The following is a 25856-nucleotide window of genomic DNA, read 5'->3' as shown; positions in this document are numbered from 1 at the left end:
ACTTAATTACGATGGGAAGTCAATAAAAATCTAAGAAAGCGTATCAAAAAAAATTTTTTGACCAGATTTTCACTCAATTAAGTAGAATTAGTCACAATGTTTATTTTCTTTGTCAATGATAAATTTATTAGAAAGATTAAAATTTCTTGTTTCCTGGAGGATTGCAACACAGTGGCGCACTGTTCCACACTTAAAATTTAAATGTGATTTTAAAATTAAATTTATTAGTTAACAGAGACATTCAGTATTTTCACAGGATTTATTTGAACATGACTCGTTTCGTTGTTACAACAACATTGATAATAATAAAAAAACATCATTTAGCCCTGAGGATGAGCCCCGAGTCGAGGCTTGAAACGTTGGCCATTATGGAAATCTTAACCCGGTGGGAACCCTGAGAAGAGTTTACCCCAACTTTGATAATTGATAACATTGTTGTAACAACGAAACGGGTCGTGTTTGAATTAATCCCGTGGAAATAGTGCAATGTTTCATTTAACTTATGCTAAGAACTTCCACCGCATCGTGACGAATATCATGCAAGTATAAATTTAAGGTGTTGAAAAAGGAGTAAACCTACATTTGGAATGCATTGGCGATGGCCAAGGTCAGCCCTTAGATCGGTACATCACTCCATATACTTCTTCCGCGCGAACTCTTTGAAAATGCGCCACAAACACTCCTACCAGACCAACCTCTTCATGTACACAATGCTAGGTGAAAGTGCGCACCCACCCCCGAGTCAAGAAGGGAAGAAGGTTTTAGAAAAAAAGGGAGAGAAATCTCTGCTTCGGATTTCTCGGATCGGATATGCAGGGAAGCGCGCGTGGAATTCCTGAACCGTTTCTTCGACGAAGTCACCCTCCTTCAATCCCTTCCAACTTTTATCCTCAGAAGGGGGAGCGAGAATGGAGCTGCTGGGGTACCCGCGATCCAGCCTATCGCCCTTCACCTCACTTCCTGCGTCATCTTTTCCCTCCTCCACATCTTCCTTCTCCCTTACACTCCCATTCCCTCTACCGTACCATGTAAGGGAGTGGAAAGATGACTGTATATTGAATGACAAAAGTTTAAACCAATCCAAATAAAAAATGATTGCATCTGATACATAAATGTTTAGTATGTGATTGATTGCTTTCCTCCAGATTTTCTTCACAGAATCGAATCCAAAGTTCGCTAAAGACTATTGTATTTCCGTACTTATTATGTTAATTAAACTTCATAATATACCAGATAAAATATATATTATATATTTTTTATTGCAACAATATTTTGGAATTATTTTTAATATCGCACTCTTTAATCCAAATAGCTTTGTTTATTTATCAATTACTTAATGCTTAATGAATTAGTTCGAGAGGAAACTTAATGCAAGCAACAAATTTTTATCCTTTATTTACAATTAACCCTTCGAAACTTCTCCATCCCAACCCCCACGTGAAGACTCGGAGAAAAAATAGCCGCCACTCCGCTACTCATTTTTCCCAATCCCTTGCGTCACACACACACACACACAAACACTAAAAGGCCGAGCCAGGAAAATCCTTCAATATTCAGGGCGCACATCTGTCTTCAGATGAGTGTGATCGGGGAGGGGGCTGATCGGGGGAGTTTGGAAGATGAGAGGGGGGAAGAAAGCGGGAAGAAAGCCTTTGAGACACCCTCACCCCTGCCTTTTACCCTTCCCTACTTCCACCCCCACAATGCCCCTCCCACCTCCTCGCTGGTCCTAAAGTGAAAAGACCTGTCTGAGAGTCTTCTTCGAGGAGGATGAAGAAGGGTAGAGAGGGGATATATACCATTGGATGTTGGGGCTACCGGGGTTGGAAGAAGCGGAAGGACTCCCGATGCTAGAGATAGAGACGTTCAAAAGGGTTCCTTCAATTCCATCCCCCCACTCCAACCCCTCCTACCACTCTTTCGGAAATCTTTCCTCGTCGATCCTTTCCTTCAATCTCTCCCCTCCCCACTATACCTTGAACAACGCCCACCCATTCATCGGCACTGCCATATCTAGCACTTGGAGTAAGCAGGTAAGTGTTTCCTCACTTGATCCACTACGGTAGGGTATACATTGAGGATACAGGGAGAAACAGGTCAGGTGCCTTAATAATGATCTTAATAATACATATTCACTCTTTCAAAGACAATTCATGGGTAATATTTAAGTCTGCATCAAACATTATTTCAGAAATGTATACCCATCAGCTACCAAAAAGTTAATTCAAAACCAAGCGAACAAATCAGGTTTTGGTTTACATCCACACCATCTCAAATCTAAATAAATTTTCTCTGTGAACAGTATGAAGTAATTAAGGAATATTAGACCATTTTAAATGCACAAATAACTATACTTTTATCGTATCATAAAAACATTGAGTGATCTTCCTCGAGGAAAAAAGCTGAATGGTTGGAAAAATTGTATACATTTTAAACCTGGATAGCTGATACCACTAGGAACAAAAAATACCAATGATTTTAGGTCAAAAAAGCACTATTTTTAAACCAACGAAATTTTGAGCCAAGTGCTCCGATTGGCCGGGAGTTTGCCCTGTTGCCGGATGTCTTGGGTACATAGAGATCTCCGTCCAGGATTCGAAGTCATTAGTTGGCCAGAGCATTCGGCAACAGGACGAACTCGCGGCCAATCGGAGCACTTGGCTCGAAGCTTCTGTGGCTTAAAAATAGTGTGTTTTCGACATAAACATCATTAGTAATTTGGTCCCTACTGAAATCAGCTATCCAGGATTTAAATTTCATGACACATTTTTTTTTCCACCCCGCATGCGTGTGATAAATATCTCCATGACATACTCCTATACTTAAGAAATATTTCAGCAATATGCAGCCGCAACTCATAAATGTTGCCAAGCGTAAAAAACTCAATTCTGCGAAGTACAAATCATCTCCTTCAGAAGCTGACGTCACCTCCATGCTGAAGGCTCTCGCACTGCAGCTCCTCTCCGCGGGGAGTCGTTGAAGTTGACAGTAGCACGTGTCTCTGCGCTCGACATCCTCTTAGCGTCGTGGGAGTTTTAGTTTTTCATTCCTCGACTCTAGGCGTGACCACATTAAAAGTGATGACTAAAGCTTTTTAAAAAGAGATTCCATGATGCTGTCACTCAGCATACTTGAAGCTGAGAAGTAGTGACATATCTAATAAGACGATTCTGAGGAAAATATATTTAAATAGTGACATTTTCCCTTGTACTAAAAAATAGTAGCGTAAAATTGGTGAAATAATACATGATTTGACATTTTCGTGATGTAGTCCATGTCTTTATTATTTGATAGGGCTGTTTCGTAAATGACGATACCACCATTTGTAGAATAAAAAAGAATACTTGCATAAAAAGTATTTGAAGCATAATTTATTCTTAACACAGCCAACACCATTCAGAAGTAATCTACTTACTGACTGTAACCACATACTGCACATACTGTAACCACAAATTCGTACGCAGGGACTTCAATTACCCTTTCTATACTCAATCCTCATCTAAATTTAAAAGTAGATATAATGATGTAATTAACAAGTAATGAACATATCAAATAGCTTTGTAAGGTGAGGGACGAAACATGAGATTTCAAATTACAGTGAAAGCTGTGGCGTCTTTCACAACTCGCGGGGGAAATAAATGGTCCTATAAGAATTCCTTACAGGTACCGGAAAATTTTACGAGTCACTGCACAAAGCGCAAATAATTAACTGCAAAACGATATCCATTAACGACCTTCATAAGCTTCTAGGATGGTTATCACCTTTTCTGGCTAGCTGAGGGAAAACTAAGGGTATCGAGATTTTTATGCAGGGAAGTTCGGCAAGAAGAGTTGCAGCGTTGAGACTGACCGTTTTTATCATATCGTTTGTAGGCTGTACCGTTAGATTAGAGGCCTTTCCAGTAAATATTACCAAAGAATATCGAGTCAGTCCCAGGGAAGCACAGAGAATTCGGAGATTCGGAGGCTTCATTGCCACAAATAAGGTAAAGCAGGCTAACAACCATGATGAATATACTAACAAGTAACGGGAAAAGATTTTAGATAAAATTAATTACTAGCCTTAGGATTTCGGCGAAGTATCCATTCCCTCGCGAATTGTACATAGAACTAGACGCGAGTATCATCAAAATTTCTTCAAGGGGAATGGCATTTTTTAAATTTTCATGCATGGCAGGACAACATTATCACCAGGCATGTTTGTGACATGAAGACGTATTTCCATGGGAAAATACTGACGAAAAAAAGCTAAGAAAGGGGGTCAGGTCCGTGAAGTGGCTACAGTTTTGTCTTCTTTGTGCGCTCCGGACTCTCTCTTGGCGTAAAAGGAGATTTTTTGGCGGATTCTGGTGTGTATTTCAAATACAACACTCCACCTATTCGATGGGTGTGTAACCCTTGGTCTTCTTGGTGACTTTCGCTAACAGCAAGCTTGCGCCATCGCCGAGTTTCCCTCCATCCTTCCCTGCCTGCCCTTCCCTATGGCGCAAATGATCGAACTGAGCTGGCCACCTAGAGCATAGGAAAGCCTTCAATTAGCTATAAAAGACAAATTATCCAGATGTTAAAGAAGAAAAATAACGTGTACATTGTGGGTAAACTCTTCTCGGGATTCCCACCGGGTTAATTTTTTTCACAATGGGCAACGTTTCAAGCTCCGAGTCGGTGCTCATCCTCAGGGCAGATTAGGCTAGTTTCCTTCATCAAAGAAAACGAAAGGCATTGATTGCGATTCGTCACCTACCATGTATGCATAATATACTAATTATTTGGTTTAGAAATCTCAGTTTAGATGATTGTTAATGGTCAATTTTAACCTCATATGAAAAAGGCCAGATTGGCGCCCATACGATGCAACTCCACGTTACGTCACAGTAACCTAGATACTATACGACAGGAGTTGTATATAATCTGAGATAACCAATGTCTGCATGAGACAGAGCTCCGGGTAACATCCCTTAATAATCACCTATTAAAATTGCCTAAGGTCGGAAAGTTTCCTTCGTCTGATAGGGTATTAATAATCCTTACATAAGCCAAGCGCAACTGCTAGCAGGGTACTCTGCTACCTGCTAGCAGCTTGTATCGCAGCGGCTCTCATAGCCTCGCGCCAAGGTGGCCTTACACGGCGGCAGCCGGAACCAGAATGACCTCACCAGTGGTGGATACAGATGGGGGGCGCGTCCCCCCTTACGGGTCCGCCCGTATTGACGAACATCGCTAAACCACAACTGTAACTTTTTTATATCATAAGATGGTATTGTATTTTACATGGGTATAGTCACTTTAATTAACATTTTCTTATACTCTGCCGGTGACTTGATCATTTTTATTACGAAAAAAGTAAAGACAACTAGAGATATATTTTGCGCCCCCCTTCAGTTTTTTCTGTATCCGCTACTGGAATTCACACGAGCTTTTCCCAATATTTATACTTAGCCGTCGCGTTTTCGCGCGCTTGAAAATTTTCACTTTTCATTTAATCGCGAAAAATAGATATCGTACTTTAAAAAATCCAAAATCCAGAAATACGTGGTCCAGGAGTAATAATCTTTCGACTTAGGCAATAAAAAAAATAAAAGGAAACCACCCTATTCCAGGCAGAGCTTGAAACGTTGGCCATAATGGAAAAATTAACCCGGTGGGAATCCCGAGAAGAGTTTACCCACATCATCCGCCGGGAAACCATTAAATCATACTTAAGTTATAAATTAGTGTAAATTTAATTAAATGAACTATGTATACGACATCGAGAAGAGCTGGACAAATAGGGCAAAGGATAGCGTACAATTAGTTACTTATAAAGGACAAATTATCAACGATATTAAGTTAAATGAACATTAACGGATAGGAGAGGTATGTAAAGAGCGGTGTTCAGCCAACTTCTCTCATCAATGATCCCATCGAGGTCGATACATCGAGATACATTCATGAGAGGTAGCGTTCATGAGTCGTAGAGAAATAATTTCGGAAAGAAGGGTAGATTAGATGAGTGTAGAGGAAAGACATAAACGCTAGAGGATGCAGGAACTGGTAAGAGTAGAGGGGTTGAAGGAGGTTGTGGAAAGGAGAGGCTCTGCCCATAGCCACAACAGTGTGTGTGTGGAAAGTAAAGAGTTAATGTTGTGCGAGTGTAGGGTGAGAGAGTTGAGCACTCACTCACTCCTCTCCGGTCTTTTACTTGTAGTGTCGATGGACTTGGCTAGAGGGAGACACTCTATCCGCCTATTATCCCTTCGAGTGAGATCAACATGCCACTCACGGCCGGGAATCGAAAAGAAGAGCACCGGCAGAAGGGTCACTGCTTTGCTTGGACTCGGACCAAATGGACCCCCACCCCCCTCCCGCCTCGCCTCCCCCCGTCCCCCCTTCCACACGGGGAAGGTGACAAGGGAGACATGAGAGGGTTCCGATAAAAGTGGAGTGGGGGGTAGAAGATGAACGGGAGGGGATGGGCGAGAACCGGGAGCGATGGCGGACGTGGTTCCGAGAGAGAGAGGAAGAAAAAGAAATTGGAGATGGGCTATCATCCTGAGGACTAGATCGGTGGTTCGATAAATCGGAATCGCTACGAAGATTTTGGGCTAGGGGGTGACCCTTAATGACGTGAGGTGATTTTGACGATTTTTGGAGCCGCCTTAATGAGATATCGTGAGATTTGGCTTGAATTCCTCTCTCTTATCTCACGTGAGATTGTTCAAAATGCGTATTTTCAGTGTAAATTTATTAATTTATTTCCGACTTCCCCGTAAACAGCACATTGCGGCCTTTTATAACGGGTTTCCAACATTAACAAAGCACAGCACAAACATCCATGCCCTGGTTAGGGATCACCTACCCAGGCGGGATTCGAACCCACGACCTAAGGATTGGCAGGCGAGGACTTTACCCCACTGTCACCAAGGCCGGCAATTAAATACGTTAATCAATGCTTCTTTGCATTGGGTATATTATTAAAAACTCTTTTTGAAATAATTTTTATTTCATAGTAGTTAAGAATAGTAATTAAGATGACTGAGATCGTAATTTTACACTGTTTTTTGCGGAAAAAAGAATTACGTGACACTTTCCAGGACTCTGGTGAGAATCGGCTTGACCCTCTATATCCCCCTTTACGCCTCACATAATTAATAGATGCCCCTTGACGACAGCTATTTGTCTTTGCTTGATGGAAAAAAATAGTCCATAGAAAAACCGTTATTGGTGACCAGAAGGTTGCCGGTGGTCAGATAATAAAAATCTTATAAATTAAAGGCAAACCTGGGAATTTGTACTTTATTTATGTAAAATAACTAATATCCAGTTTTGGAAAAATTACTGAGAAAAAGTAACTGGGCTCAATAACACTTACTCTGTAAAAAAGTATTCAATTACGAGTAAAAATTATTAATATTATAAATAAATAAGTAAAATTACCGTAAGATTAAAATTTTCTTCATGTTAGATTGTCCACTTTAAAGACCACCTGGCGACTGTCAAATATTGGAGTAAAACTGTGGAGTAATTGAGTCGTAGAAATTGCTAAAGTTGCGACCTCACTTTCGATCACTGGCATAAATATGGGTGAGATGAGGGTAGGGCAGGGGAGGTTCCCCCCAAACCCTCAGGGAAATTAAGAAAAACATTTAAAACTACTGTCTAGTTTTGATATGTAGTAACTGCATCTGCTTTAAGTTTTTAAGAGACGAAATGATGCAAAATGTATTACCAGGAATGCCGATTTTCAAAACTTTTTTGGGGAGGAGAAAGGACATGGGGGTCGCCCCTCTGGCCCCTACTCTCCCCCAAAGCATATTCCTAGTTACGCCACTGCTTTCGATACATACAAGTATACGTGCTGTGACATCACAATGGGTGTTTTTAGACCCATTATAAGTAGGCTACAGCATAAGTGTAGCTGAGCCTAGGACAAGGATTTTATGGTACTCAGGGACTCGAATTATCTGTAGGCCTCATAAAAATCAGTGAAATCTGTAAATCAATTGTCTATTAAAAGCAAGTAACGATTACAACGAAAGTATCTATTCCTCTTTCACCGTTTGGAGTAAAATACAAAAAAAATACATTTCGCAAAAGTAATATTTACAAGTAACCCGATTACTTTTACCCGATTACTTACCAGCACTGCTAATATTCGATTAATAATTCGATTAATACTGATTAAGAAATCAATTGAATAAAAGAGTCCCCACAATGAATGCGAACCGACGAAAATCGACAGAATTCTCCTTATTCAACGGCCGCCACTGACATTATAGCCCATCGACCTACCGTCGACCTAAAAATAAATAATTCTCCAATCTCCATAAAAAATGTACCTTGCAAAGTATTAGTATTTACGCCCCAAACACCCTAACAAATTTGTACATGTAACAGTCATCAATCATGGCTATCATATCATTGATAACCCAAAGGGTGATAACATCCGCCAACAATTGATCTCACAACGCACAAAGAACTGAGACTGATAGGAAAATCTGTGGGAGCTAAAATGTCTCGATGTATTAACATGAAAATTTTCAAAGCACACGAACAAAAAGACAACTGCAAACTTATGCAAGGGATGTCAATTGTCAATTACAGCCAATTTTTCCTAACGCACACGTGACAAAAATTCAAAATAAATGGAAAAAGTCAGTTTCCTACGAAAAATGACAGATTGCGCGACTAGTGATGCTATAAAAAATTTTATTGGTTATAAAATGACATCAAATTTTATTCATGATGTTTATCTTCAGAGCAGCTTAGTACTGTGTCCCATGCGCAGGCGAGAATAAATTTTTCAATGCAATCACCCATCGCAACTCTATCTTATTGAGGCACTCTTCAATTCCAAACCTCATGCATGGCATTCCCTAACTTCTTTTCCTTAGCCTGCTCTACCTCCCTTATTCCAAACAGGGACCATTCGGCCGCAGCAGGCGAAAGCAAGAAGCCGCGTTATTTGTATTCGTCAGAGCGCGTGCAAGAAGCACCATTACGACTTGAGCATCAGGGGTCTCGGAAAAGCTATACTATATTGCCTGGCGCTTATACACTTGGCTCTCTTTTAGTGACTTCCCAACCGATGATCGGCTGTGTTTAAAACTTCTTGAATTGGTAACAAATGGTGGATATTCCATTGCCCCTTCCAGCTGGTGCCATATCGTCAACTTGAGGGGATTTTTTGTGGGCTTAGACTTTGTAGGGGTTGAGCCTCTGCATAATAGCTGCGGTCAGAGATGCTCATCGAGTGCGTATCTTAGCTTCAGAAAAACGCAAGAGATTTTTAAAAATTAATGTGAAAAATCCTTTGCTAATTTCTGACGAACTTTATCACTTAAAAAGTTTTTTGTAAGCAACTTCACTATCATTAGTATTGAAGTTACCCTATAAAATGTAAACCCTTACAAGATAAGTTTATTTCGACGACATTTTAGGAACCAAGGCCAAAATCCGCATGTTGTTGACAACTAATGAATTAAAAATTGCGTTACATAATGGCATATTAGGGTTTACATTCTCTCCGTCAGAGGATTGCCGAGCACGATTCTATTTCCGGGGCCACAATGCAGATATGACACCCCTTAAATATTGTTCCAAAGAAAACCCTTCGTATGAAATTCGCCGTTTCAGTCTGCTCGTTTCATCACTCAGAATTAGGAAGCTACCTAAATTACAAAATGCCGTAAATATTTCAAAGTCACGAAAATTCCTATTTCTGTACTTTCTATTAGACAATTTTTTAACCAAATTCAATATCTCATTTACCTGGATTTAAATTATGAAAAGGAAAAACACGATACTATCACATATCAAGTACCTACACCTTACATTGCATAAGTTGCAGTGTTCCATTAAAAACTACACTCTTGTTCTAGCTTATAAGTTGGGTTTATTACTATTTCATTCATAAACTTTGTACGCATATCTTCACTATGGAAATTAGACATGACAAGATTGTACCTCAACACTGATAAATTAACTGTGACATCCACTATTCTTCTTCAATTCACCTTCCTAACACAAGTTTGGCACAGTCATCGTTTCTGAATGAGTGTAAGAAATTTAAGCTGCAGAATCTTCAGAAACGTCTTTGAATTGATCAAATGGTGATTCTGAAAAATTGATAAAAGAAACCAAGTTTAGCCTACAAGGAAGTGCGAAACCATGAGCGAATACACGTAACAATAAAAAAGTCGCCAAATTAATTATACTTATTTTTTTAGGCGGTACCACCTTCTATGATTTGAGCATGAATCTAGAGCATAAGAATAACTTCAACTTCTATTGCCCAGGATTCAAGTAAAAATTGAATATATCTTTCAATGGTAAATCAATTGTACGTGCCAATATAATATAGAAAAAATCATAGAAATTTATATTTTTTATCCTTTAAAATCATTGCACAAAGTGCCGTTTACACCTAAATCAAGAAGACGGTGTCATTTGGTGTTTATCAGGGTGAGAGTTAAGACCAGGGTTGACCACTTATTCAATAGTAGAGTCACAGCGCCTAGATTATCATACATGCAAGAACAGTGTCTCTCCGTTTACCTTATTTTCGCAACAGCAAAATATAAAACCATGGAAGATTTCAACAAGTAACTATGTTCACTGATACTTTGAAAACCATTATAACAGCAATAATTGGTTTAAAAAAACCAAGTACCTAAACTTTAATTTTGTGAAATCCTAACTGACCCTCGGAGATGTGACATTGACTTTATCATCTTTCTATGATGTATTTCTCAAAATACTGTCAGCCTAACAAACCAAGATAAATAACGTCCCGTAATTTGTTCAAGTTGCTTTTAAATACATTTCCCAGGTATTATCTAGTAACTCAAGGTTTTAAACGTCTCGACGTTGCGTTTTGACAAGGAATTTCACCCAAATATATAGGATAAGTTACCAAAACTAATTCTGACTGCGGTTTTCACCAGTCAGCACACTTATATTTTAACGATTTCGGTTACAGTGTATTTAAGTATTTTCTCCTGAATTAAGTGAACCCATGAGTCGCCACCGTTTGCTAATGCATGATTGTCTGGAGCCAGACGCTGGCGGGAAGAGCGTCGGCGAGACCACATTTAAAAAAATCAAATAAATCGATACAAAAAGCGTTCCACAGCGACAATTTTTAATGCTATACAATTATTTGAACCTCTCTCTCAACCACAAACCAACGAAATGATTGATGGACTCTTCTGATTATAAAATAATCTTCTAATTTCGTTTGCAAATTAAGCCATGGTTTCGCCAGCAGCGGGCCCTATTGTCTCCATGGTAGCGCGGTTTTGTCCATATCCATTCCTTCCATTCCTAGCAGTGGCGGATACGTATAAGGAGCGCAGGGGGCGTGTGCCCCCCCTTGCGGGGCTGCCCGCATTGTCGAACATTGCAGAACTACAATTGTAACTTTTTTATAAGTAAAGATAACATCAGTTTAAATAAAACTCTTAAATTTTGAATGCAACTTCATTATTTTTCATTACGATAAAAGTATGGGCATCTCAAATATCTTTTGCGCCACCTCCTTGAGTTTTTCCTGTAACCGTCACTGATTCCTAACCATTCTCTGGAGGTGTCGTCGGGTTCTCATCGCGGCGGTGTCTCCTGTCCTATATCCTTCTCTGTTCTCCCACTTCCGAGGTCTGCGGGTGAAAAGCAAAGGCTTATAGAAGAGTAACCCCCCGAGCCCACCTTGGGTCCTCGTTCCACCTGTCTCAACCACAAATCAATTCAATTCGAAGGATGTTTTGGATTGCTGAGGGCAGAGGTCACTTCAGCATAAAGTTCAATGCGTGGATTTTACCTATTGAAGTGCTATTTCAAGAAAGTAACGGAGGAAAATTATATATGTTGCTTCGGATACGATACCCATAATTTATGCGTGCTTATTCCTCACCCTGAACTAAATGAAAGGCGTGTGGCTTAGTAAGGGGTGAACTCTATCTTAGCTAATTTTAAGGTAGAATCATTTAGAAAATAAAATGGGTTTGCATTCACTAAGCTAGTACTCGGCCCAATTCCTATCTTTTCGAGTTACCCAAAGGATTCACCCTGATTTGAATCTGGAATCCCTCGATCAGTAGCCTAAGTTTCCCTTAAAACTGTAAGTACTTTGCGGTTTTCAAAGGCAATCAGATAAATAAGAATACCCCCGTTTATGTAAAATAGGTTTTCTACGGTTATCAAACTACAACTACAACAGTAACTCATGGTATCCCTCACACACTCTTTAGTTGAGTCAATAAGGATACCTTCCCTGTATTTTAAATGAATAAAATAAGAGAGATAGAGAGTAAAATACATAGATTTAGAATGTCGTATTTTTCCGCGATCAATAAGAGACTGCAATGGCAGTATTGTGATGTAGAAAACGGTTAGTTGACTGGTAGTGTAGCTTGCTTACTCATGCATAATGCATGCTCCTTAATGCATGTTTCTGAATTTTCATAGTAGGTATTTCTAACAGTATAATTTTTATGTTCTAATTCCATAGGCAGATTGCCTACATAAGTAGAATATATATTAATCCCATAGCGCATGTGCCATATGCAGCCTACATGGAAGTAAATTTGAATCCTCTAGTGCATGTTTGTGATGGTTCATCCCCTGCCAAGCACCTATGTAGGTGGCATGTATGGTATTATTTAGATGCAGAAGAAGGTTTCACTCGTGATTGTAACTTAATAACCTTCGATTAACGGCCAAGCGCTCTGCTCGGTAGGCAACCAAGCTTGGAACATTTATGAGCTAATTACGCCCGTAATCTTTCAAGTCAGAAATTACCCTTGAGTGTTCACTTAACAGCTCTATAGATTGAGATGAAGGGACTTAAACTGATGAAGCTGTTATTTTTATTCTGACCCTGCTGACGAGTCGGTAAGAGCCTAATTTTCATTATCAGTTATCAAATGACCTCTTTATCTCTCATATTAGCAGCGCATAATACGCACCCCCATAACTCTTCTAATTAAAATCACCAAGTATTCAGATACCACGGCAATCATGGTTATAAAACTTCTCAGCAATTTTTTGAATGCGCCCGATAAGGATTCAAAGGATCTTTGTCTACCACGGATAAAAACTCCTTTAGATACCATTCCATTAAGGGCAGCATCTAAGATAACACGATAACGTAATGAGCAATCGGCCTTAGGATTGCAAGATAAAGGACGAGTAGACTGAAATACCTAAGATGCGATGCACGCTGACCATGGTCATTGGCACAACGAGACTCTCGTTGTGCCAATGACCATGGTCGTAAATATAATCACGCTGATTAGCGCCTTTTGATGATCAGAATATGAGATGGAGAGTGAGGTGGATGACGTGGAAATAACTTTCTTCTTATGGATATACTTCCATAACTCACCTACTTACTAGGATATCTTTAAGATAAGGAATAAAAATAATAATTCATGATAAAAAATTAGATTAATTCAGGAAAACTTGCCACGCTTCCATTTACTGTGTACTGTATTACCTGGGAGGGAAATAAGAGAGTAGAATTTTATTATTAATACACATAAAGTTTAATCCAGCTATTTTCTCGCACATATCGTGCAGATGTTCACCAAATATGTGCTAATCTTTACCCTTCAAATTTTAGCAAAAACATACAGTGAAAAATCACGTCAGTTTTTTTTCTTTTAGCTGCAACATAGAATTAACTTTTTGATAAATTACTGATCGCCTCAGTAATAAATATAGAGAAATATTTATCTGTGCAGTTGAAAAATAAGTTATAATTAAACACTTATTAACCCTTCGTTTCAATGTAAACACTCACGGTAGCCATGCAACCATAATTAGCTTAAATTATTAAACTATCACGTTAAAATTGCAATTTTCACCTGAACGACTGGCCACACAAGCAGCCAGATATTGATAAATGGCACAAATCACTTGTGACTGCCAAATACGTTTAAAAGAATGCATTATTAATTTTAAAAATAGTACCAAATAGCTGTCATAGATGAGAATAACGGCAAAGGAATGTTAGAAATGAATGTAACAGGACAAACTATCAAGAATAAAATACAAAGATATCATTATATATGAAACTATTGCGTCATAGGATAGTTGAAAGGAGATCTGGGTCAAATTAATCCTTGAATTGCTGACTTATGATGATGCCAATGTGAGTTTTCATGGTCGAAATACTAAAATAATAAAACTTATTTAAATAAAAAAGAAATACATCGCTATGAAAAGCCTAGCGATAGGGGAGAGGAATGGAGAGCTGCGTCATACCAATCTTAGGATTGTTGACTAATTATAACGATGAAAACTTCTTTACTGTGCGACCCTCTCGACATTGTTTGCTGACCAGTACGTGGCCTGGCCTGGGGGTTGCTGACGGCTGACATAAACGAACTCCTTTATTGCTATTCGGGTGGCGAGTACTAACCGTGTTTCCTTGACTTCCTCGTCATGTCGATGGCCACGTCTTGCAGCAAAACGGGCCGCCCGCCTGTCCCGCAGTCTTCGCACCCGTCCAGGCGACCCCGCCCACCTCCGCCACCGACCACGCCGGGGCTGTCCGCGCCGCCGGCCGACCGAGTGAGGATGTCGGCGATGGAGAAGGGAGTGACGGCCGAGGCCATAGCGGCGGCGGCCGCAGCGGAGGTGAACCCGGTTGGCATCATGTCAACCTCCTCGAACGGCAGGATCCGGGAATCGACGAGAGCCCAACCGGGCAACTTCCGATGGATCTCCAGCGCAGGGAGGGAAGGTGACTCCGCGATCGCGTCGTCTAATCACGGTAAGAAAAATGTTTCCAAATCGGAAAACAAAAGAAAAAATTTCCTTTCACTTCGATCACCTTTCATCCATCGTTACACGATCTTGAAATAGCTCAATCGAAATTCAACTAGACCGTTCCCAGTTCGTGATCATGTCCACGCGCTCGGTAGTTAGAATGTAGTCAGTTTCTCACATTTACGAACTATGCAATAAATTGTACCGGGTCGTCTTGAAGTGGTCCCCTAAGAATGGAAAAGTCACATTCACAGGACGGATTCTTCGAAATTATCAACTCTGATAATGCGGGTGAATCTCACACCTTGGGGTCCTATTTTGAGTATTCCACTTCTTCAACACCGATTACTGGAGGTGAAGATATTCCCTCTGTTTCGGATGGAGCAGTTCACGAAAGTCACCTCCGTCAAATATAAGCGACGGGCACAAACGGCGGGTCAAAAGTACAGAGTATGGAGCGAACCAGTCAAATTTGCACAACACAACACGATCGACAGGATTCAAGGCGTCTACTTGCGGTATCGCTTCATTTGTGAAAAGTCCACGCCTCATCAAAAGGTCCTCCTCTTTCAGTGCTGGAGAACTGTCCGCAATTAAACCAAGCGGAGCGGACCCGCACGGGTCTCACACGTGACTGAAGTAGCCGTCAGACTGACGACCCTCGCGTCAACTTGGCCCAAGCACCCCCGTGAGCAGGCAGGCGACGGCCACACTTCGTTCGACTGCGCGCCGCCGAAAAGGAGGCGGGTGGAGAAAGAGAGGGACCCCACCCCTCTCCATCCCTTCCCCTCATACACCCACCCACACACTTACACAGACTCCACGAGTGCTGCTTCTGGGAAATCCTTCTCTAGTGGTGATAGTACAGGGGAGGAGAAGGGAAGGAGGGGTAAGAATGAACCATTGGCGTTCACCAGGGGCCCGTCCCCCCCAGAAATGAGGAAGCAATATACTAAATCAGGTATCAGGGTCTGTATTAATGAAACGAATCATAAGCGAAGGGGCAATTATTATACATCATGCATTTAAAATATGTACTTGATTCATTTATATTTAAATAAAAAAATATTGTGTGGTGTGCTAACTTAAATTTAGTGAACGTAACCTCCCTCATCTAAACTTCATCATCGATCTATCGTATTCAGATATTGCTGAGCATTACGGACCCATTTATTCAATTTAGATATTGAGGCAAATCCGAAGGGCCGAAATCGCTAATCTGAATATCCCTGAAGTGTCCTGATAGGCGCGTTCGCATGTTGTAATCGACATTACGCGGTCACGCCCCGCATTAAGGCCAAACCAAATTTTACAGCTGCAATACTTGTAGTTCCTACGGAGATGAATGAATGGTAGGTGGCGCAGAGGTCACAAATATTGGGACGTATGGAGGGACGAATCCAGCAACAAATTTGGGGGGGTCATGACTTGGGTGTGGGAAGATTGGAATATCACCCGGGAGGAAGGGGCGTTTTTACCGTAGGGAGTGCTACGCTCTACGATAAATACAGCTCACGCATCTCTCACGTCTGGGGACTTGTAGCCTTGCATTTGCATATACGCTCCCTTTAAATTAAATATTTTTGATAAAATTAGGGGAGGGGTCAAGACCACTGTGACCCCCCCTAAATCTGCCCCTGAACGCATGGTGATGTTTGCAAATAATATGTTCGGTGGTGTGTTGCAAAGAGGAAGAGGGGTGAAAGGAGAGATAAGCAGAGACTAGAAGGATTGGAGGATGGGAGTATGAAACAAGGGCGCGCATTGCTCCAGGGTTGGTGGGAAGAGTAGTGCGCTGCAGTGCGCGTAGGAGTTGAAGGCGGGGAGAGGGGGAGGGAGGGGTGTAAGTGCCCTCAAGTCCGTCAGTCACTAGCGCCAAGTCCTACGCTCTTAACTGAGATCGCAAGTCTCGTGAGGAAGGAAACCAAGCAAGGAGGGGTAGCCGTCCCCTGTAAGCAAAAATATACTATAATATGTTAAAATAAATATATTACGATATGTTACTGATTGTAAAGTTAATAACAATTTTCTTTAAACCTAAGAATAATTGTAATCATCTTAGCATAGGACAGGAAACGGGAATGTAAATTAAATTTAAGATTATAAATATAATTACTTCTCCATATATACTATGATGAAGATAAAATATTCTCCGGTTTGGAACCGGGCGAGGCTATTTAAGACCTTAAAAAGCCTTAACCGTTGCCAAAGTGGAGAAGATTATATCAATAGTCTTCGCCGCGATAGCCTACGATCTTTTACTCCGACGTGTATTTTTTTTAAATTTCGGTTTCATTCGCCTTCTCCGCGCTGAAACGAAACGACCATGTTTCCCCTCCTCCCTCGCTAGTTTTGGCCTGCACAGTAGGGCGGATCGCAAAAATCGAATTTTTTCAAATCCATCTGGCCCAATGAAAAAAAGTTGTGGGACCGATCAAAAATAAGGCCTGAAAAATTTGAGACGTGTACGTGAACCCCTGACCCTCGCTCAAATGCAATTTAGGGGGGGAAGGTCAAAATTCGAAAAATATAATATTTTATGGTCATTCCCTATAGATTTTGCCGAGTTACTGCCCTTCTAGGGCAAACATTTCGTGCATTTTGACGTATCTGCCACCGTTTAGCCACAAAATGCCTAATTTGAGTCCGCGTCCGCGAAGAAAATACTCCAACGCCCACGCAGCGTCGCGGATACCAGAGCCGCAGGCCGATCCCTTCCCCTCCACGCTCGCTTCTCCCCCTCCCACGCCTCTAACACAGCATAATTCATCCCGCGCATGCTGCTAGGAGGTCGTTTATCTTTCATAATATAAATCAGAAGATGGTAGACGGTAAAAAACGATGCGTAGTGAGACGACTTATCCCTTCTTTGGCGCCTCGTCGGCGTTAAACAAATCGATGTTACCAACTTTTAGAGAAGTGATGAAATAATTTTAGAACTGCGCGCGCACGAAAGGAGACTACGGTCTTGAAGACGCCTCTCGAGTGGCTATGAAGGTGTGCGAACTATGGTGACGCGCTTCCATTATGAATGTGACTAAATAGATTTAGCGGTACCACAGGAAGTACTAAAACTTACGGAAAATCTAATACTACTAATAGGCAAAAAGTAGGGTTTTATTGAAGTATAAGACTCAAACAATTTTAAAGGAACATTTTAAATTATGCGATATTTTTGCGTGTAAGTGCATGGAGGAGCATAAGGTTCCCCCAGTGAGAAGTATTTTGAGAGACAATCTGACGAAGAGAAAGATCATGGCTGCTGGATTGATCCCTAAAGAAACTCGACAACTTAGGAAAAAAGGGAATCGTAGGCGAGCGTTGAGTCATCATCGTCAATTCTTGCACGGGAAAATAGTATCAAAAGTTTTCTTCATCAATTCATCCGAAGAAAATTAAAATGGCGAGAAATTAGCCGATTTGTATCTCTACTTTCCTCATGAAATAAACATTAAGGACTATAACCTCAAATTGGAACTTCTTCGGGGAAAATGCGTCTGCCAACTGTGATAGAGGTATATGCAGGAACCAAGCAACAGCAATGATCGTTCCCGCAACTTTAGCTGACGCAAAAGTCATAACTTCGTAAGATATATCAAAGCTAGTGTACCGGAATTAATTACGTAGACAGAAAATGATGCTAATTACTGTGAATAAGAAAAGAGAGGTGTCACCAAAGGGACTGTCTCATTTTATTGGAATGAAAGACTATACTCTTGTCTGATGAAAAAAGGGAAGAGGACTTATCAATACAAGTTTATAGGGGAATGTGTGGTGTTAGTTGAAGAAACAGGGTCCCACTTTTGGAGGTTTGCCTTCCCCGTCGGAGGATTAGCAAAAGTTATAAAATCTGCGATTATCGATTCCTTTCCGAGTGAAAATTAGATACACAGAATTAAAAAGGATTTGATTATGATGGTACCAAGCGAATACCGCCCAAAAAGGAGGCATCATCCCTTTGCTATAAGCGTAATTCCAACATCCCTTGCAGTGTGGGTAGACTCTTCTCGGGATTCCCACCTGGTTAATTTTTCCATAATGGCCAACATTTCAAGCTCCGACTGGGGGCTCATCCTAAGAGATAAATTTTGTTGAACCTCAAAAAGAGTTTACCCACACCATTCGCCGGGAAAGCATCAAATCGTATTTCATCCCTTACAGTGGTCTATTTGCTAATTGCACTATGTTGGCTTGGAATAGCGACATAAACGTTGGGAGGGTAATCTAGGGACCCAATATGCGTTTCCGCAAGGATGCGTTTGGCGACCAATTCGAGATATTTTTTAATTGCTGGATTTTAATATCGACGTAAAGTACTACCCGCTGATGATATATTGGATAGATACTCCGGTTCCTTCGGCTTTATTCGAGCTTAGCGCTGTGGAATTTAAAAATCTATTGATGAAAGTTCAAATTTAAATTTCAATATTCCTTTCATTATACATACGGACGAGAGATTCGCGAAAGAATTTACCAAAACTTTGTTGACAGCAGCAAAAGACAAAGAATGACAATAACATAAGAAATACAGACTGGAAAGCAGGTAATTGAATAATTCCTTCGTGATTGTTCCTCACTGGACGATGCTGATAAATCAGATATTAGTAAGACTAACGAAGAAAGACGCACTTGGTGTGAATTTTGCTGCATCTGGGGCGTTCGAGAGGGGAGCGGGGAGGGCACGCCGGCGGCCTTCACCCTTATTCATCCATTTAGTCACAGCTGGACAATACCGGAATAGAAGTGCATAACCTAAGTTCCCAAACCTTCATAGCCACTCGAGAGGCGTCTTCAAGACCGTAGTCTCCTTTCGTGCGCGCGCAGGTCTAAAATTATTTCATCACTTCTCTAAAAGTTGGTAACATCGGTTTGTTTAACGCCGACGAGGCGCCAAAGAAGGGATAAGTCGTCTCACTACGCATCGTTTTTTACCGTCTACCATCTTCTGATTTATATTATGAAAGATAAACGACCTCCTAGCAGCATGCGCGGGATGAATTATGCTGTGTTAGAGGCGTGGGAGGGGGAGAAGCGAGCGTGGAGGGGAAGGGATCGGCCTGCGGCTCTGGTATCCGCGACGCTGCGTGGGCGTTGGAGTATTTTCTTCGCGGACGCGGACTCAAATTAGGCATTTTGTGGCTAAACGGTGGCAGATACGTCAAAATGCACGAAATGTTTGCCCTAGAAGGGCAGTAACTCGGCAAAATCTATAGGGAATGACCATAAAATATTATATTTTTCGAATTTTGACCTTCCCCCCCTAAATTGCATTTGAGCGAGGGTCAGGGGTTCACGTACACGTCTCAAATTTTTCAGGCCTTATTTTTGATCGGTCCCACAACTTTTTTTCATTGGGCCAGATGGATTTGAAAAAAATCGATTTTTGCGATCCGCCCTACTGCACAGCCGTCAACCAACCTTAATCCCTTATCACCTTGGAACGCCTTCTCCTTTTTCCCAGGGCAGCAGATATAAACGTGGTTAAATGGAATCACTGGTATCTTCGGCTGTCCTGGGATTGGTAAGACGCGGTAAATTGAAGCGTGGCTTTTCTCGCTTAACGGTCAAGATCCTGTTCGCTAAAATATTTCGCACATTCCTTTCCCAATTATTATTGTTTTTTTAAGTTGAAATTACCCATCAATGCTCTCCCAGTAATAAATTTTAATAACCTCGGTTCCACCCCAGTCTTCTTTCAAGCAGGCTGCAAGCGCGAAGCCTTGGGTTTCCGTTCTTCCCTACTCCCATTCAAAATTGATCACTTTTCCACCTTGATTGGTATTGAATTGTGTAATGAAATTCCTACAAGAATGCATTCCTCTTGTCCAACCCTCACCGACTCTACGTGAGCCCTTTTAGAGATATTCAGGGAATGCAGCCCCCACAACAAAGCCCGCGCAAATATATTTGAGAACATATTATCACTTTGAAACTCCTCTCCTCTCAATGGTAAAGAGTGGATTCGGGAAATTAATGCACAAAGACCATTGAAAGGTGGTAGCCGAAAAATAGCCGGAAAATAATAAAAAACATCTTTGCTAAAAACCTCTTTCTTTCCTTCGAAGCGGTCGAGCCCTTCCCTCTCCACATACCTCCCCGCCTACCGAGATCATTTCCCCCTTCCACCGTCTTTCCACCCTACCCCTCTGCTCAGTGCGCTCGCTCGTGGGAAAGTGGGCGGGGCTTCGGCGGAAAGATATCCAATCCGATCGTTTCCCCACTCCACCGGCCTCGATTTTCGTCTGCTTGCTTTCGGTCGCCGCGGCCCGGTCGACTTGTAGCGCGTATGAACACTGCCTTGCTCTTTCTGCTTGCCTGGCATCTTTCTCGTTACGAATACTTTCTAGGCTCGTATGTCTCCCCAAATTGCCAAATCGCGACGGGATTATCGAAGAAAGAGTTTTGGAGCCGAACCTGCCGATAAGATCTCTAAGGAAAAGGGCTCTTACTTCTTGAGTGTTTTTTTTTCTTTTTGTGCAATCGGGTACCAATCATTATTTTGCTGCGTATTTTTTTTGACCAAAGATAGATTTGTCTTCTGGGTGGCTGGAAATCTCGAACGTCACTAACATAATCATGTGGCCCAGCAAAACCCCGCCGACGATGAGCGTTCGCCTCAATAAGCCTTTTTAAATCTTCGGTAAATTCGCCTCAATTTCTCAAGAGTTCAAGTCAGTAAATAGAGGGCACCCGGCAAATTCGATTCAAATTAATTTACTAATAAAAATTTTTAGTATGAATACAAAATATTTCATGAAGTTCCTATCAAATGGTTCATTTTAACCTTTCTTAATGATATTTTTAAATTACTTCATTCAGTAGCATAGATTTTTTTATTCATGCTTTTTAGACATGTATACAAGGGTTAATAGCGGGTTTGAGAATGTTCATTTACGAGATTTTCAGCTTAGCTTTTTTACGGAAAACTAGAGCATTTATCGCTGTAAGCATGGCAAATGATTACGACTGTAGCCTTAGTTCCTATGAAGCGTCTGTTTTTCTTTTGATTTGAGCAAAACTTATAAGCGGTGCTACTTTTTTGAGTGGGAATAATAAATTAATTAATTCAAGGGACTTGCTATCTTTTGACGCTGTCATCGCGAAGGGGGTGGAGAAAAAAGAATATAATCATCATCGCGACACGCAAACTCAACTGCACAACCATTAATCCTCAACTGAGATCAAGTTAAAAAATATTTCATAGCAGCCTATATGGTATGGGGTTTGTAATGAGGCGTTAAAAGAAAGGATTGATGTTGTATGGCCAACAGTTATTTTTGCGACCTTATATCGGAGAAAAATTAAACGTAGATTATCCTTCCTAGCTATAAATTTTGGTAGTTGGAGAGGTTGTACTTCAGCTGTATCCAAGGCTTAAGGTCGAAGAGAAAAAACATTATGTCAGAGAGGCCACAGTCCCAGCAATATGTGGCGACGCTTATTTTGTCTGACCCGAAAGAGGAAAAGAGGCAAAAGCAGTACTAGGCAGACCGAAAAACACTTCCGTCTTTCATGAAGGTAGGCAGGCGCCGCATTGGCCAGACATCGCCGACACTCAAACCACATCGGTATAAAATCCGAATCATCACTCACTCTTACAACGAGAGAGGAGTGTATTTTGTTGCGTGATGACGCCTAATCCCTATAGAGTTGAGAGTACTTAAATTTTTAAAATTCGCGCTGCACGCTTGCAATGACTGTTGCGAAACGAATTGAGGTCGCAAGCTTCGTGCGTATCGGCTCGAAATAGTCTTATAATGTTCCCAAATAAAAAGTGTATCTTTTGTGATTTCTCATCGGTCACTCGGACGGCTATGCCCATCGAATAACTGGTACAAGAGACAGGGAGCATGGTTAAGTACCTACGTAAGCCCTAGCTATAATTAGAGTAAAAAAATACGTCTTATTTGTATTAAAATTATAAATTCGCCAAATTATTTTATTTTTCGGCCAGAATCTTTTTCGCTTCTTTTTCGGGCTCTTCCGGTTTCCTCTTTTTTAGTAATTTTGTGCAATCGAATATTGTAAAAATTATCAGCAAGTGGAAGTTAATTTATTTTTACCAATGAAATTACTTTTCCCATGTGAGAATGTGACTCATTGTCAGTAGGCTTTTCAAACTACACAATCGATATGGGAATTATTGATGTCGTATTTAAGAAAAAAGGAGACGATATAAGTTACTTAATTTATTTTCTGAAAATTGCAACTACATTTCGAACTCCCATAGAAAAACTAGAGATGATTTAATTCTAATATTTTATTTCAATCATAATATGCCACGTACATTGATTAGAAAGGAGGCAGCGAGATGAGTAGGGGAATAGGAGGAAAGAAAGCATGCTGGAATGGAGTAACCAAGGAAATATTCATGGACCATGGAAATATTGTAATTATTTGGGCGCATTTTAAAGCATGACGAACTTACAAGGTACTACATAAAAGAGATAGCCAAGTGGGGAACTTTCACTTTCCATTATAACTTATCTACGGGTATGAGACGGGCACGGATTTATTCTTTTCGTCAGAACAGGACATCATTTGTTTTCTCAGCAACAGGTGCTGAATGGGCATCTTCGGCCCTGAATCGGGCGTGTCCGGCGAAGATAAGGGCAGGAATATGACCTGAAAACACCCTCATATCACCAGTGATAAGTGAACCATATACATCCCTATGATTAGCGTGGTGTATCTCATTGTAAATATCTGCGTATGCGTGAACGCATGCGATGGTTTTACTGAGGGGCGGTCGGGGCCCCTCGGCTGGAGCTCACGAATGGGCCCCCAAGCAAAGGACTCGCCTCCCCCTCCCCCTCGGAAAATTTTATGAATTTGCATGGCCGGAAATGGATTTTGACGGTAATATATTAAAATATAAATTAAATATACCTAATCAAATTTCGTAAGATAAAATACTATGAAAAGTGAGAACTTAACAGCTTATAATATTTAATTGTTTATCATGGATCTATTATGTATTTAGTGAATTTTTTCCTTGAAATATCATGAAATTTAATAAATCTCTAAAATAAAAATTACGAATAACCCATTCCATAAGCAAAAGTAAAAATGTAAATTATTACGAACCACATTTTGGGATCAGATAATGACTTTTGGTTGTTATGAATCAGCTATATCCAATTCATTTTTGCATGGCATATAGATATAGTTACAAGCACGTAGCTTTTTATCCGTGGTATGTTTTAAAGTGCTGATAAAAAACTCGTGCAAAACTGGAGGACTATTTTGTAGAGAAATTTAAGCCTGAATTAGCTAACATAACTCAAACTATTTTTAAGGATAATGTTTAACAATTTGTTTCGCCCAAATAAATCAGCTGACCAATTAAAACTGTCGGGTAGAGAAAAAACAACAGGTTAAATATTTGGATGCATTTTTAATATTTTTATTAATTTTGATTTTGATCGTTACATTAGAGAAGCTGTCGTAATAAAAGTATTTTTATCTATAACTGACAAATATTAATGGACCAAATGAGTAATTCAATTATCTTTTGAGTGATCATGTGTTCAGGGACTCATAAAAAATACTCACGCTATAAATTATTAAAACTTCATTAATACTACCAACTTCTACTCTCATAAGATAACAAATAAAATATGAGCAATAAAGGTTAACTCTAAACTGTTGACGTTCTTTAAATATTGCTGATATTTGACGCGAAGCCGAACTTGTATTCAGCAGTCTATCCGAAAACTCCCTTCAAGTTACAAAAGAGCTGGGGTTTGAAATATCAACACCGAGAACATGCATACGTCAAAGAAAAAGAAGCAACGCGCTCGCAGAATATCCAGAAGATCAATTTCCTTCCTTTTTTGGGTCATTTTACTTCAGAGACAGATTGAAGATAGACAGCAGAGGTTTCCGTGGGGTCCTTTCTCTCGAATAGCCACGTTCCCTTCAACCTATCAAGATTCGCGTTTCATGAAAAACTGCTACGGGCGGAGAGAAAGCATTAAAAAAATGTTAATCGAAGTGGTTTGGGAGCCGCTGGAGACTCGGAGGATGCGCGCTAGGCTTTGATTGCTTGAGCAATTGAGTATGGATATCTTTAAGAGCGACAAAAACGATAAAGAAATGGAAATATTTAGGCGAACGGATAGGTGCTGGAATTCGTTATTTTCCCCGCATGACAAAGGACTTTAATAAATATAACTGATAACTTCAGGTTTGACTATGTAAAACCTCTCCATGTTGGAAATAAAAGAATGAAACTCGTAAGGTTCACTCGTGTATTTAAATGGGCACTAAATTAAATAGGCACCGTGCCTATTTAAATACCCAGGTGATCTTACAAAGTTTTATTATTGTATTTCCAACTTTAATAAACGCTAAGCGTAATCTCGTAAGAACATTTCCTTTCAGTTTTTATATGAATACGGCGGATGTCTGACATCCCCCGCCACACGCCTATTGAGGCAGCTTGCGTAGTAGTATGCAGATGTAGATGACCACCACGAAACTTTTATTAACAAAACGACCTACTAAATGTAGTAATCTCTTTCTTTATCGAAGAATTAGTAAAAAAACAGCCGTTTTTTAGTATTGAAAATCCCAAATATGTTATATCCCCGAATCCCCCTTCGGCAGGGGGGAATTCCCCAGACTCCTGGCCCCCCCTTTGTTTCAAACTTAGATTCGCCTCTGGTATCAGGGTATAACTGCAGGTTTTGCAAAAGTAGATCGTTTCTTTCTTTTCTTTGCGTTTGGCGCAGTACATTGAAATTAAGCGCACAAAAAATTAAATTAAATGTATGTGTGTAAACGAACTAAATAATAAACGTGATTATGGAGAGAAAAAAGAACCGCACGGCAAATTGACTCGAGGCGCGTCACAAGAAGGTTTTTTTTAATCTTTTAAAACGAAAATACGAATATTCCAGCGTACCTGAATCTGTATGTAAGCTCTTATTGTGTAGTAAATCGATACAGGAACCACTCAGCGAAGGACTTAAGGTAGTTTGAGCGAGATAGATCCGTAGTCATAACAGCGACTGTATCTTCTCAAAATTTACAAATATCATGAGTTGTTAAGGCTTTTGATACAATTTTATAATTTTTTGTTGGGAAAATATTTGCTTCAG

General features: G+C 40.4%; 1 protein-coding gene across 1 annotated transcript in view; it reads right to left on the bottom strand.

The window, feature by feature from the left end:
- Positions 1-15448, bottom strand: part of LOC124174033 (homeobox protein Nkx-3.2-like) — a 28914-nt gene extending 13466 nt beyond the window's left edge. The window contains exon 1 of the mRNA XM_046553174.1: positions 14402-15448. Within this exon, the coding sequence (XP_046409130.1) occupies positions 14402-14639 (238 nt within the window). The 5' untranslated portion in view covers positions 14640-15448. The remainder of the gene's footprint in view (positions 1-14401) is intronic.
- Between the last annotated feature and the right edge of the window lie 10408 nt (positions 15449-25856).

This window comes from Ischnura elegans, chromosome 2, assembly GCF_921293095.1.
Source record: "Ischnura elegans chromosome 2, ioIscEleg1.1, whole genome shotgun sequence".
Classification (NCBI taxonomy): Eukaryota; Metazoa; Arthropoda; class Insecta; order Odonata; family Coenagrionidae; genus Ischnura; species Ischnura elegans.
This window is presented reverse-complemented; position numbering and strand designations above follow the sequence as displayed.